Source organism: Zootoca vivipara, chromosome 12 (genome assembly GCF_963506605.1).
Source record: "Zootoca vivipara chromosome 12, rZooViv1.1, whole genome shotgun sequence".
NCBI classification, from domain to species: domain Eukaryota; kingdom Metazoa; phylum Chordata; class Lepidosauria; order Squamata; family Lacertidae; genus Zootoca; species Zootoca vivipara.
In genome coordinates, this window is record NC_083287.1 from 48795492 (window position 1) to 48809795 (window position 14304).

The window sequence follows — 14304 nt, forward strand, 5'->3', positions numbered from 1 at the left end:
AGGCGCAGTGGGGGGCCCTGCCTAGGGCAGGGGGAGGGGGAGGGCGGGGAGAGGCCGAGCGATTGTCGCCGCCGCCTTTCCCTCCCTCCCTCTTCTCGGAAGGTGGCGGTGGTGGCTGCGCCTGTGGGGAAAGGGAGGGCGGAAAACAACAACACGGCGTTTTGAGAGGGCCGCTGTCCCTGCTGTTGCTGCTAACTGGGCTGCTGGCGCGCCTCAGCGGCTGTAACGAGGCGACCACCGTCGTCACCTCAAGGAGGGGGGTGTTGCGCCCGTCAGTCGCGCGACACCCTCCCTCCGTCTCAAGAACTGTCTCCTTCGCCCCTCCCCCCGGCCTCGGGTTCTTCTCTCTCTCTCTCTCTCCTGTGTACGTGAATAAGTGTGCACGCACCCGAAAGCTCATACCAATGACAAACTTAGTTGGTCTCTAAGGTGCTACTGGAAGGATTTTTTTAATATTTTGTTTCGACTACGGCAGACCAACACGGCTACCTACCTGTAACTATCTTTCTCTCCTCAAGTAAAACTTCCTGGCTGGCGGCGTCGCGGGCCCGCCTGAAAGGAAAAGGAAATAAAGGAGCGAGGGAAGGCGGAGGAGAGGAGTCGCCCTGTAATAAGCCAGCGCACACCCTAGAGCGACCCACCTCCCTTCCCGACACCGAACACACAACACCACCACCACCACCTCCACACGGGCGCTTTCCAGTTGTACGTTCCCTTCCCTCAACAGCAGCTGGAGGAGCTGTCAAAACTTCCTCTCAGCTGCCCTCCCCCCCCAGCCCAGCGTCGGCCTCCGCCTCCTCCCCTTCCCCCGGGGGCGGGGGAAGGGCACAGGGCCAACGTCCGATGAAGCGGCGGCGGCGGCTGCCTCCTCCTCGGCAGCAGCAGCAGGAGAGGAGTCGTTGCCTGCGGCCGCCACCCTCACCGGGGCCTTGTGTGAGGAGAGAGCGGGCGTCGTCGCGTGAGGGAGAGATTCTCCTCAGCTGAGGCGGCGGGAGAAGCCGACCTGCCCTGCGCGCGCCGGCGGTTGGTGGCGGTTGGTGTCGTCGTCGTCGTGGGTCGCTTATCCCCTCCTGCGCCGACCTCGCCGGCCCTCCCCTCTGCCCCGCGAGGAAAGGGGTCTCGTTGCTTGTGGGCTGAGGCGGGCCCTCCTCCCTTCGCCCTCCCCATGCCGCTACCTGCGCGCTGGTCCGCGGCGGCTGAGGCCAGCAATGCGAGGCGGAGGTAGGAGAGAGGAGGCGGAGGCGGAGAAGAAGCAGCAGCAGGAGAAGACGACGACGACGACGAAGGGGAACGGCGGCGGCGGCGGGAGCAGGAGGAGCGTCGGGATCGCCGCCCTCCTCCTCCTCACCCCCGTCCCCCAAGCTCCCTCCTCGCCCTCCATGTGCCTCCTCTCCCGTCCTGCTGACTAGAATGTCAACGGAGGAGCAGAGCCCGGCGCCGGCGGCCGAGCAGCCGCGAGAGCCCCCTCCACCGCCGCCGCCGCCACAACTCCCCGAGCCGGGAGCTCTCCCCACGGCGGCGGCGGCCGCCACAGACAAAAGACCTAGGGGCCGGCCTCGCAAAGATGGCGCTTCCCCTTTCCAGAGAGTCAGGAAGAAGTAAGTTCAGTGCGTGTGGGGATGGTGGAGAGGGGGAGAGAGAGAAAGGGAAGGCAGGGCAGGGCAGGAGCGCTGTCAGCTCCAGGAAGGGGCTTCCTTCCCCCCCCTCTTTCCTGACCCAGTTGTCATGTCGAGAAGGGCCACCTCTGGCTTCTTTTCCTCCTCCATCCTCTCCCCTTTGCACTTTGCCTCCCCTCCCCTTCCTCGCCTGCTTCTGCCTTTCCTTTTGTTTATACTTTTTTCACTCCTCCCTGCCCCAGTGCCATATTGAGAAAGGCCTTGGCTTACCTTCCTCTCATACCGTACTTCCTTCTTTCTTTTTCTTCCCCAGCCCCCTGTTTTGTCACCCTCCTGCCATTCCCATTATTTTCCTTACTTTTAACTTCTTTTTGTTCTCCTGCCCCAGGCTTGATGCTTAGAATTGCTCTCTTTTTCTTTTCTCTCTCTTCTTTATTATCCTACTCTTTCTGTTTTTAATTTTGTCCTTCCTCTCTTCTTTTGAGAATAGTTGCTCTCACCGGGTCTTTTCTCTTCTAGCTTACTAGACCAACGCTTCTCTTGCCCCCCCCTCTCTCTCTCACACACACACAGAGAGAGAGAGAGAGAGAGAGAGAGAGAGAGAGAGAGAGAGAGAGAGAGAGAGAGCGCAATATAGTGGGATTTGTTTTTCCTTTTGTTTTGCTTTTTAAAACCTGTTTTTAAAAGTCTGGCTTTGCCATAACAGGATTACTTTGGAAAACAAATTTCTTCTTCTCACTCTCGCTGCATACAAGCAGCACTTCTATCAATCTTAGGATGGTGATTGTGTAATGGGAAGCTCCTCCCTAGGAGCTGTCAAAAGCCACAGCCAGGGGTATGTATGCACAACAACAGGAGAGTGGCTGGGGGAAGATTGTGGTGTTTTGGCTTTGTCTCTTGCTACTGCCATCTTTCTGTTTGTTAGCATCCTGTCAGTTAATGTGAAGAAATTAAATTAGTGTCTTGTTTTATGGCTCTGAGTACTTGAGTATTAATGAAAACAAGGAGCATTATTTTGTCCTTTGCTGAATCTGACATTGGAGATGCAGGTAGTTTTGGCTTTCTTTTACATAGAAAGCATCATTCAAAAATTAACATACTTAATTTTGTACTGAGGTTTGGGAGTACTTTGATACTAAGCATCTATGCTCTGTGTAATAATTAATATGGACTCAGATAATGTATATGCTATAATTCTATACTGGTCTTTGAAGCACACAGTTCTTCTGCCTCCAGTTAAATGGAAAAGAAAGTGGGTTATGGGTAGTAGCTAACTTTTAGAATATTACTTTCCATCTCAAAACAAAACAGACACTATGCTTGGCTTTCAACAATTCAGACACTTGATTTAAAATAAAAATCAAAGGGATATGGGAAACCCCACTCATCTGGGCCTTGGCTGGATAATGTATAGCTAAAGTTGACACTGCTGTTTTTATTGCATTTGCTTTATGCTGATACCAACTCGTTCCTCCTTTTTATTTGATTGTTCAATAAAAGCAATCCTTTAAATTTTCAGGCAAAACTCAGAAATGTGATATTTTCATGTGCAGTTGGGAGAGAAAAAATTAAGGAAGTGAGGAGAAACAACTCACCAATTTTTTTTCATCCATGGTGTATCCAGGAGGCATAGTACCACCAGTTATTGAAGACACCTCTATTACCTATTAGCTATACTTAGTATTGTGTAAAAACTAGCATGAAGGCCTTGCCATTAGATGGCTTTCAGAAGTAATAGTGTGCAGCTACAGATAGGTACTTGATCTGTTCTTAATGTTTTTTAAAAAACTAAATTTAAGGTTGTTGTTTTTTTATTGGCCAGGAAGTAAGGTTGAACTGACTAGGTTAACAGAGGCAACATCACGCTAGACAAGACTTTCAAAAAGCATGGGGGAAATGCAGAGAATATTTCACAAAACATACCTGGACTTGTTTTGATTAATGTCTGCAGCTATTTAAGTTATAATTAGAAAAATCTTAATAATTATTCATAAAGGGAACAGTTTATAAGAAGTAAATAAGGAGGCCAGATACAGGATAAAGGAAGTATTTTATTTGGTTGTTTGTATTGTTGTATGTTATGTTCACGTTTAATGAGGGTGGATTTGTGTATTGGGGATGGGGGGTTTGTGTTATGTTGTAAATAAAGGTAAACGTAAAGGGACCCCTGACCATTAGGTCCAGTCGTGACCGACTCTGGGGTTGCGCGCTCATCTCGCATTATTGGCCGAGGGAGCCGGCGTATAGCTTCCAGGTCATGTGGCCAGCATGACAAAGCCGCTTCTGGCAAACCAGAGCAGCACATGGAAACGCCGTTTACCTTCCCGCTGTAGCGGTTCCTATTTATCTACTTGCATTTTGACGTGCTTTCGAACTGCTAGGTTGGCAGGAGCTGGGACCAAGCAACGGGAGCTCACCCCGTCACAGGGATTCGAACCGCCGACCTTCTGATCAGCAAGCCCTAGGCTCAGTGGTTTAACCACAGCGCCACTTGGGTCCTATGTTGTAAATAAAATTCCATAAATATAAAAAATAAAATAGGAAGTAAGGTTGTGATGCAAAAGGGATTTCTATATTTTTCTGTGGTTGCAAAATTGTCTGCGCGTACACTGTGTATAGAAGAGAACATGGGAAGGTGCTGTACTGGGGAATTCTTTTGGCAGGTTTCTGTTTTTGGAGTGCTGCTTTACATTAAAATGTGTATGAAATACACATAAACAAATGGATAACAAGACAAATCCCTGCTTATTTGTGGCTACCATACATTTGTCTGAATTGCATTGCCTTGGGGGAAATTGTGAGCAAGGAGGTTTGGCAGTTTTCAAAGAGAAGTTGTACAGTTGTTCCCCAACCTTAGATATATTTGTTTACTTTTGTTTATTGTACATCTCACACAGAACATACTATGGGGATTCTGTTTGTGGCATACTGCAACACTGAGGGAAGGAGATGGAGTTTAAAGTATGTAGGCACCAAACTATTTTGTGCCATATTGGTCAAACCCAGTATCATGGATTGTTTCTGTAATGGTATGTACAGGTAAATACATCTCATATGGTGGAACACGGATGGAATGTGTTCCTCTCATTTTATAGACAGGCTTCCTTGCTATGCACCAACTGCAGCCACCAGAACACATAAATGACATGGTCCCTACACAATGAACTTAAAATTAAATTTAAAATTATGGAACTCTAGTCTTGATATTCGGGAATGACAGCAGACCAGTCTGAATCTGACAACAAGCCTAGCAGCCTTCTTTCCAGAAGAGGCTGGTGGAAAAAGCTCCTGGTCACTGCTACCAGTTCCAGATGCAGTAGTTGAAGAGAATCCCTAGGCTATAGTGATGATGGGAGGATAAACCCCATCAGTAGCTGGTAAGCATATCCCTCCAGGTTACAAGACTGAGGCAATGATGGTTGGCAGGTCTTGACTGGATTCAACTTCAAAGGCTTTGCCTGCATCCCATTATTGACTAACATGAGATATGAAAAAATAGAGAGTGTGTACATTATGCTTAGGTTATCTCTACTTAGATGTGATTTCCATCATGAATGGGAATCAAATGGAATATATATATTGTAGGAGGATTTCTGAAAACCCCATTCCAAAACCAGTCCCATGTGCTACCTGATAAGCTACTCCACAAATCAGGAACTTCTCAAGAAGCTATGAAATGGCAGTATAAATAAATGTTTAAAAAGGAAAAGTATTGGTAGATGCTTGTACATGGAGCTTGCCGGATCCCCGCCCATGGCTTGTGAAAGCCACATGGGAGAAGCAAGCTGCTTTAATGATCTGTGATCATCAGAGCTTCTAACAGGGACCATACAACAGACCAAAATCCACTATCTTTGGAACCAAGTTAAAGCTTTATTACTGATTTGTAGAAAGTTATTGCCTAGTTTGCAGCCTCTTTCTTTTTAAGAACAATTAATTAGGCCAATTTATAAAGCTATTTTGTTTCTTTACCCATTCCAGTATGCTTTCCAACCTGCTTTGAGAAAATGCTTGTGATCCAAATTTTACAGAGGAAATTGTTGTTGTTGTTTAGTCGTTTAGTCGTGTCCGACTCTTTGTGACCCCATGGACCATAGCACGCCAGGCACTCCTGTCTTGCACTGCCTCCCGCAGTTTGGTCAAACTCATGTTCGTAGCTTCGAGAACACTGTCCAACCATCTTGTCCTCTGTCGTCCCCTTCTCCTAGTGCCCTCAATCTTTCCCAACATCAGGGTCTTTTCCAAGGATTCTTCTCTTCTCATGAGGTGGCCAAAGTATTGGAGCCTCAGCTTCACGATCTGTCCTTCCAGGGAGCACTCAGGGCTGATTTCCTTAAGAATGGATAGGTTTGATCTTCTTGCAGTCCATGGGACTCTCAAGAGTCTCCTCCAGCACCATAATTCAAAAGCATCAATTCTTCGGCAATCAGCCTTCTTTATGGTCCAGCTCTCACTTCCATACATCACTACTGGGAAAACCATAGCTTTAACTATACGGACCTTTGTCGGCAAGGTGATGTCTCTGCTTTTTAAGATGCTGTCTAGGTTTATCATTGCTTTTCTCCCAAGAAGCAGGCGTCTTCTTGGGAGGAAATTATATTCCATAAATCAATTTACATAGCTGTTGTCAGTCATGAGGCACAGGTGATGCAAATGCCAAATGGGATATTGGTGTACAGTACTTCAGTGTTTCTAAAAAATTGTGATACAGTTGCCTATGTGTTGGTAAGCTAATGGTTAAAGGTAAAGGGACCCCTGACCATTAGGTCCAGTCGTGACCGACTCTGGGGTTGCGCGCTCATCTCGCATTATTGGCCAAGGGAGCCGGCGTATAGCTTCCAGGTCATGTGGCCAGCATGACAAAGCCGCTTCTGGCAAACCAGAGCAGCACATGGAAACGCCGTTTACCTTCCCGCTGTAGCGGTTCCTATTTATCTACTTGCATTTTGACGTGCTTTCGAACTGCTAGGTTGGCAGGAGCTGGGACCAAGCAACGGGAGCTCACCCCGTCACAGGGATTCGAACCGTCGACCTTCTGATCAGCAAGCCCTAGGCTCAGTGGTTTAACCACAGCGCCACCTGGGTCCCTAAGCTAATGGTTAGAACACTGCAATGCAGTCAGTGTGGGGCTAACCTTGGGGTTGGTCTGGAAGCTGCAGCTGGTGCAGAGCATGATGGCTAGGTTTCTTGTGGGGGCAAACCATCACACTAGCATGTAACACTCTGCTTACAGAATTTGCACAGGCTGCCAGGCTGCTACTAGGCCAAGTTCAAGGTGTTGGTGCTAATATATAAGGCTGTGTATAACTCAGGACTAGCTTATTTGAGAGACTGCCTTTTCCTTTATAGACCCAGTAGATCTCTGCAGTATGCAGGAAAGTTTTTCCTGCAAGTTACAAAGATGTCAGAAGTCTGCTCTGCAGTAAAGAAGCAGAGCTTTCAGTGTGGATGCCCCTGTTTTGCATTATTGTTGAGATATGGCAGGTGTCCACTATCTGCACTTTCCATAAACAATTGAATACTTTTTTGTTCAGACAGGCTTTCCCAGTTAGATAATTTGGTCTTCGCTTGTGACTGCCTATTTTGTAGGTTTTTTGGTGTGTTTTTTACGTTTTTGTTGTACATTGCCTTGAGACAATTGTATCAAAAGCAATTTATAAATTGATGGTTATGGTAATATGCTCTCAGTAGAATTAGGATAGGAGTTTTAGTTTCAATTGTAATAAAACATTTAAAAAACAACAACATAGACTTAACATCATCATATTTTTGAATGACAGCTCTCAAAGTGAAGCTAACCAGCAAAGCTGAAATGTTAGTATTATACAGTACCTTTTTATTTTGGCTGTGTGACAAAAATGCAGAATAAGTAACATAACCACTTAAATGATGTTTCTATTACCAAAGTTTTAATATTACTACAGTCATACCTTGGTTTAAGTGCGCTTCAGTTTGAGTACTTTCAGTTTAAGTACTCCGCTTACCCATCTGGAACGGATTAATCCACTTTCCATTACTTTCAATGGGAAGGTTCGCTTCAGGTTAAGTACGCTTCAGGTTAAGTACAGACTTCTGGAACCAATTGTGTACTTAAACTGAGGTGCCACTGTGTCCTGAAATGAATTTAGAAAAGTGATCCTTGCAAGCATGTTCTGGGTACTTCTGAAATACCTACAAGACTTTATACTAATATTTTATAGTAACCAATATAAGCAATAATTATGATTATTAATTCAAAGTGTCATAGGTCACATGAAGGCAAGAACATTTAAAATAATTAAGTGGGGTAGCATGTTGTTTGGTGCTTAAAAAATAATGGTAGCTAGATCTTCTTACTATAAATGTTGTGTCATACAGTATTTGCATCATATTCAAGTTCCAGAAGGTACAGGAAAAACTCACTGTAAGGATATTTCCCTTTCAAAACAGATTTCTACATAAAGTATCATTTTCCTTTTTTCTAGTGGAATTATGCTTAATGCAGATGTCTAGCATGTCAATAAGATTGCTTTGTGTATTCTGTTATAGAGAGTAGTCAGTCATAGTGGTAATATAAACAAAACCATTATTGTAATAGCTGAACATACCCTGTTTCTCCTATTTTAAGACGTAGTCATAAAATAAGCCATAGCAGGATTTTAAAGCATTCAAGGAATATAAGCCATACCCGAAAATAAGACATAGTGATAGGTGCAGCAGCAATGTCGGCCGCAGCAGGAGGAAGGAAAAAAATAAGACATCCCCTGAAAATAAGCCATAGTGTTTTTTTTTGAGGAAAAATAAATATAAGACAGTGTCTTATTTTCGGAGAAACACGGTATGTGTGTGCAACTAAGGTCTCAGCAAGCCTGCCTTTTGAATGTTGGCTGGTATGTCATTGAGAATGCATATGCAACACCTTTTTAGCCTGTTACCAATATAGCTATTCACATTTCTCATATTGTGAAGTGAATGTAAAAATGGACCTCTTGTAGGATGAAAGCAGTTGCTTTAATTTATCCAGAGAGTCTAGAAGTAGTTGAAGTGTCTTGTGAATGAAATGTGGTGCCTTTAACTGGCATGGCATTGCCCTTTATCAGCAGAAGACATTCTATCAAAAGAAACTGTTAATAGCTGCAATCCAACCAAGAGTTAGGCATATAACTAAATAGCTTCTTTCAATAAACCAAAAATTGTATACTCATTTGGATTAATTTTGTTTCGGGGGTGGGGACAACATGCATTTTTCTATTAACTGCAAATCTTATACATGTTTGCCCAGAAATGTCACTGATTCAATTGGCCTTGCTCTATAGTAAGTGTGTTTAGGTATGTAACCTAAGAATCTCAACATGATTATTAGTAATAATGATGCTGTGATTGTTAATAATTATTTATGCATTTCCCATTCTTACTGAAACTTAACCCGAATGGGAGTACAATTTCCAATCAACTGAAAGAAAAACTCTGACACATGAGCCCTTATTAAGATTAGTATAAATATTTGCTATTAAAGAATGATGGGATAAACTATTCTGCTATTACATAATAACAATTAGAAATTTCCATATCAAGTCATGAAAATGCACCCTTTTATTAGAATAAGTTGAAATGCTGCTTGCATCCCCCCACTTGAAATTATAGAGGTAAAATCACATAGACTTTATTTTATGAATACAATATATAGTGTTGGTATATACACCAATCCTCTCCTTAAAGTTTAACTTGTTATCATTAAAAAATTTACTTGCTCATTCACCCCAAAGCCATAAACAAGTCTATCAGATACCCTACACTAGGATAGAACCCCCTTATGTTAACATCTGCATCTCACAATGGCAAGGTGTATTCTACCCGAAGAAGCTTCTAAGTTTAGAATGAAGGCAGCAGATGGTGATGAGATGGGTGTAGCAAAACTAACAATGAGACAGCTGTGAACAGTACAATGAGTTACTGGGCATAGCATGTCAGGTGCTTAAGCATTAGTTCTTTTGTAGGCATTGCATCTTGGATTCTTAACAAGATATTTCTTGAGTGGTTGTGTAGTTGAATAGTTGTGTAGATTTCCTCTCTCCCTCTAGAAATGTATTCAATGCTTAGGAAAGGCTTGAGTCTAGAAATATGGTCCATGTAGCATAGGGACCATGTAGCATGGTCCATAGGGAGAAAAACCTAAAGGAATTAGTAGATGATGAGGTGAAGATGTTATCCTTTCTCCTAGGCTTTTAAGTGTATTTAATATCTATCTATCATCTATCTATCTTTTAATATGCTCTTTCTGTTTTTGCAAATAACCCAGGAAGCACGGCTGAAAGGCAGCATGTAAATCTTTAAAATTAATAAGGCTTTAAAGCTTTGTTTTTTCTTTAATGCAATGCTCCTGTTGCCCATTTCTGGGCCACACTGAGCTAAACCAGTAGCAAAGCACAAAATTTTAATTATTGTAAAAATATTTATAGGGCGCCTTTCGTTCTGTCCCTAAGACTTATTAATCTTTCTGACCTTAAAGGCAGGACAAAAAAGCAGCACCCACAATATCAGTTTCAAAACACAGGACATCCTTCAAATAACCAGACATCAAACCATTTATGGCTTTAATAAGCATGCCCAGGTATTTAAACAAGGCCCAGAAATGCACCAGCAGCCAGTAAAACTAGCACAGAATTGGTGTGATATAGTCATATCACCTAACCCCAAAGAACACTCAAATGGCCATGTTTTATACTAGCTGAATTTGCTGGGTCATTTTCTAAGGCAGCTCTGTGGTAGAGCACATTGCATTCTAGTCCAGTCCGGGAGCGAGTGGCGCTGTGGTCTAAACCACTGAGCCTCTTGGGGCTACTGATTGGAAGGTCGGCGGTTCGAATCCGCACAACAGGGTGAGCTCCCGTTGCTATGTCCCAGCTTCTGCCAACCTAGCAGTTCAAAAGCACACCAGCACAAGTAGATAAATAGGTATCGCTGTGGCTGAAAGGTAAATGGCGTTTCCGTGCACTCTGGTTTCTGTCGCAGTGTTCCACTGCACCAGAAGCAGTTTAGTCATGACCTGGAAAGCTGTCTGTGGACAAATGCCGGCTCCCTTGGCCTGAAGCGAGATGAGCACTGCAACCCCATAGTTGCCTTTGACTGGACTTAATCATCCAGGAGTTCTTTACCTTTACCTTTTTAAAAATTCTAGTCCAGATACAAACACATACATAACTCTACATTGACCCACTTTCTTTAGGTAAGTCAGATCCACAGTAGACTAACAGCCTAAATTCACAAAAGGCAGGGCTGGCTACCATTAGCACCTCTACTTATGTAGATAGTGCTGAGTCCAGAAGAACCCCCAAAACCTCGAAACTGTTCCTTTGGCGGAAATGCAACTCAATTCAAAATTTGCTGTACCCATAGCATATCTGGATTATGTTTCAGCTTGTTCACCTTCATCTATCCCCAAATTGCCTCCAAAATTCAAGAATTCCACAACAACCCTGGGATTTATAGGTGGAAAACAAATAGCTGTATTTTATCAGCATACTGATGACATTGACGCCCCAACATCTGGATGACTTCCCCAGCAGTTTCATGTAGATATTAAACTATGTGGACAAGGTGGAACCCAGTAGCACCCCGTATGCCAAAGGCTCTGGGGCAGAAATCCCCCAGCACCGCCTTCTGAGACCAACCCTTCATGGAAAAACTGGAGTCACTGCAGTGCTATGCTTCCTCAGGAGGGATGGTGGACAAATTAATTTGCTCCATATCTGGGAACAAATTGATTTGCTATGAACCTTTTAGACCGTTGTGCACATTAGAAATCATTTAGTTTGTACCTCTTCAATCTGCTACCTACAGTTCAATAAAGTGGTCTGAGGGCAGCTCTTAAACTTTACCCCTTTCTTAATACCTTGTTCTCTAGCAGCACATTGATATTAGAGTAGAAGGAAACAGACTTGGGGGGGGGGGGAAGCAAATGCCAAAAGGGAACGGAAGATAAATATTCATCCAACCATTCCAACTCCGAAAGTGGGTGATGGTACTGAAAGCAGTTGAGAAATCCAGGAAAACGAATAGGATTGCACTACTCCATCCATTCTCTGAAGTATGCCAGAGCAATAAAGGTTGTTTCCATCCCAAAATTTTCATTCTAAAACAGGATTGGAATGAATTCAAATAATCAGTTTCCTTGAAGCTACAATGATTTTTTTAAAGCAATCAGTCATGAATCAGACTTGTTTATGTTTTGTAACTTCTTTTAAGGTATTACCTTCTACAACCAATCATGTAAAATATTAATATATATAATTTTGATACAATACTAAATGAATAATGAAAAAACAATGGAAGTTCTCCATAAAAGTGGAATTTCCCCCTCTCCTCTTTAACCGTTCCAGTACATTTTTGTGTACTTCTGCTTTCTTAGAGGTGTCCTTTGTTGGCTTTTCTGCAATCCACCCAACCACTTTTTATTTGATTTTTATATGTGTAATTTGGATTGCAATTTCTCAGTAAAATACAGTGTTTTCTGCACTAAAAAGCATGCAGTGACCATATATAATCCAGATACTAGGTGATGTGAAAACACTAAGCCAGGTATAAATAACTTGGTGGTGGGGTTAATGACTTTTCATAAGGAAAAGAGAAAGTGAGAGCAACACTGGTCGATGAGGATGTCACTAAAAGGTTTACCGGTAATTACATGGAATCCAGAAGACTGGATCTAGAAGACATCTAGGAAGAAGAGGCAATATAATTATACATTACATAATTGTGTGGGATCAAAACACAATTTACATAAGCTTTGGGCCCTGATTTAAAGGACTCGATAAACTTGGTAATGCTTCTGTAGCCGCCCCCCGCCTTACAAACTACCTTCAAAACTTTGGGCATCTTAGGAAGCATCTTCACATGCTGTGAGAAAAGTTGGTTTGTGAGGTGGAAAAATTAAAAGTTCCATTGTATGTATACAAAACCTTATATATGCCTGAAGGGATTCATGAACCTGGTTGTGAATGTGGTATTTTTCCAATGAGGTGTAGAAGCATGGAAGTCTGCTTCTATATGTACTTCCTTTAGCTGGGTCAAGGGATCTATGTGTTTCACTGTACACTGAAAAGAGGTTGGTTTGGCATATCTTTAACATAGATTCTGACTTGTTTGCCTTTAGTTCAGATTTCTTATTTTTGCCTGTAACTTTGGAGGTTGGTATATTTCTGAGTATCTGCTATGATGGGTTTATTATTTTTTGTGTTACTATAGAAGAGAACTGGCTAACTTCCAAGTTGTAATTATGAAAATAACATATTATGTTACTTCTGAATATTATAAACTTGTTTTCCTGGGACTTTCATAGTAAAGGGAAGCACATTTTGGTCTCTGTCACTGACCAGAGGATCAGGGGCTACTGGAATGTTGCATCCCATGCCTCCTAGTAACAGCTTCATGACGGAGAAAGACTAGCCTGGTCTCATTCATTAGCCAGAGAAGCAGCTGCTGCAGGTAATTTGCTTCCCTTCCCATGTCAGAAAGAACACTCTTCTCGAACAGTTGCCCTGGGGTCACAGAAGCATAGAGGGAGAACATTCTGACCCCATCCTTGGCCAAGGAGCAACAGCCACTAGTTCACATGAGAACAACAGCAAGGGAAGATCAGCTTGGCCTGAACTGGATATAAACGCCTGCTTATACCTCAGTAACATCATCTGGCTGTAAACTGATCACCCCTTTCCTTCCACTACCCTTCCTTTGCCCACCTTGTCTTCTTAGATCTTCCCATCATGCTTACAAACTGACTCTCATTTTTTAAACTTGATATGAGCGACTTTGGGGGATAATAATTGACTGAAAAACATGATAAAAGAATAACTTGACACACACCCTGAGCTCTCCTTTTAAAGTGCAGAGTAGGCACAGTCATTTGTGCAGGTCCTGTCCAAAGTTATGGGACTGAGCAAGCAAGTGGGCACTCCTGTAAGTAGGCTGAGTCTGCTCATATTGCCACAACTGATGTCACATCCTTGAGGCTGGAGGTCAGGGTGATAGTGCCAGCTCACTGTTGTACCTAGACTCAAGGTGCCTCCCCATGGCAGGGATCACTCTGCTAGTTGGAGGTGGGACACTTACCACTCCATCTGAACTTGGGATGTCCACTGTTGCTGAGGCAGGCCTTTTTCCTGACAATTCACTTGGTCACTCCCTAGCAACTAGATCAGTACCCCCCAATCCACAGGATCCTTCTCCAGGATTGGTTTCCAGACTCACATCACGTTCCTCTTCCCCCCTCTGCCAAGAAGTCTTTGTGGGGCTCATGACAATTGTTTCTTTATGAGAGTGAGCAAACTACACCACCTTAAAAGTGAGCCTGTTCTATATTACAGTCCTTGGACTCCAAGAAATGTTTATTATCTATCAGCTGATGGCAGATATTCACCTCCTTTGACAGGATAGTTGAGTGGGTGAACCCTGTGCATTTAATCTTGGATGAAACTGATTATCTTGGCCCATTTCATTCTAGTTTCAGCCTGATCTTGGCATGGAAATGGGTTTCATTGCCCTGATGGATTACCATGACGGATGGGAGATTTAGAATGAGATGTCAGTGTACTTTATGCTGATGCCATCCAGAGCTGCTGCTTTTCAACCCCTAACCATTGCTTGGAATCATGAATTGTCGTCTTCTTCTTCTTCTTCTTCTTCTTCTTCTTCTTCTTCTTCTTCTTCTTCT

At 43.4% G+C, this 14304-nt stretch overlaps 1 protein-coding gene across 7 annotated transcripts in view; it reads left to right on the top strand.

The window, feature by feature from the left end:
* Nucleotides 1–824: 824 nt before the first annotated feature.
* Nucleotides 825–14304, top strand: part of KMT2C (lysine methyltransferase 2C) — a 174594-nt gene continuing 161114 nt past the window's right edge. For all 7 annotated transcript variants that reach the window (XM_035129359.2, XM_035129372.2, XM_060280917.1 and 4 more), the window contains exon 1: nucleotides 825–1598. In XM_035129359.2, the coding sequence (XP_034985250.2) occupies nucleotides 1411–1598 (188 nt within the window). In that variant the 5' untranslated portion in view covers nucleotides 825–1410. The remainder of the gene's footprint in view (nucleotides 1599–14304) is intronic.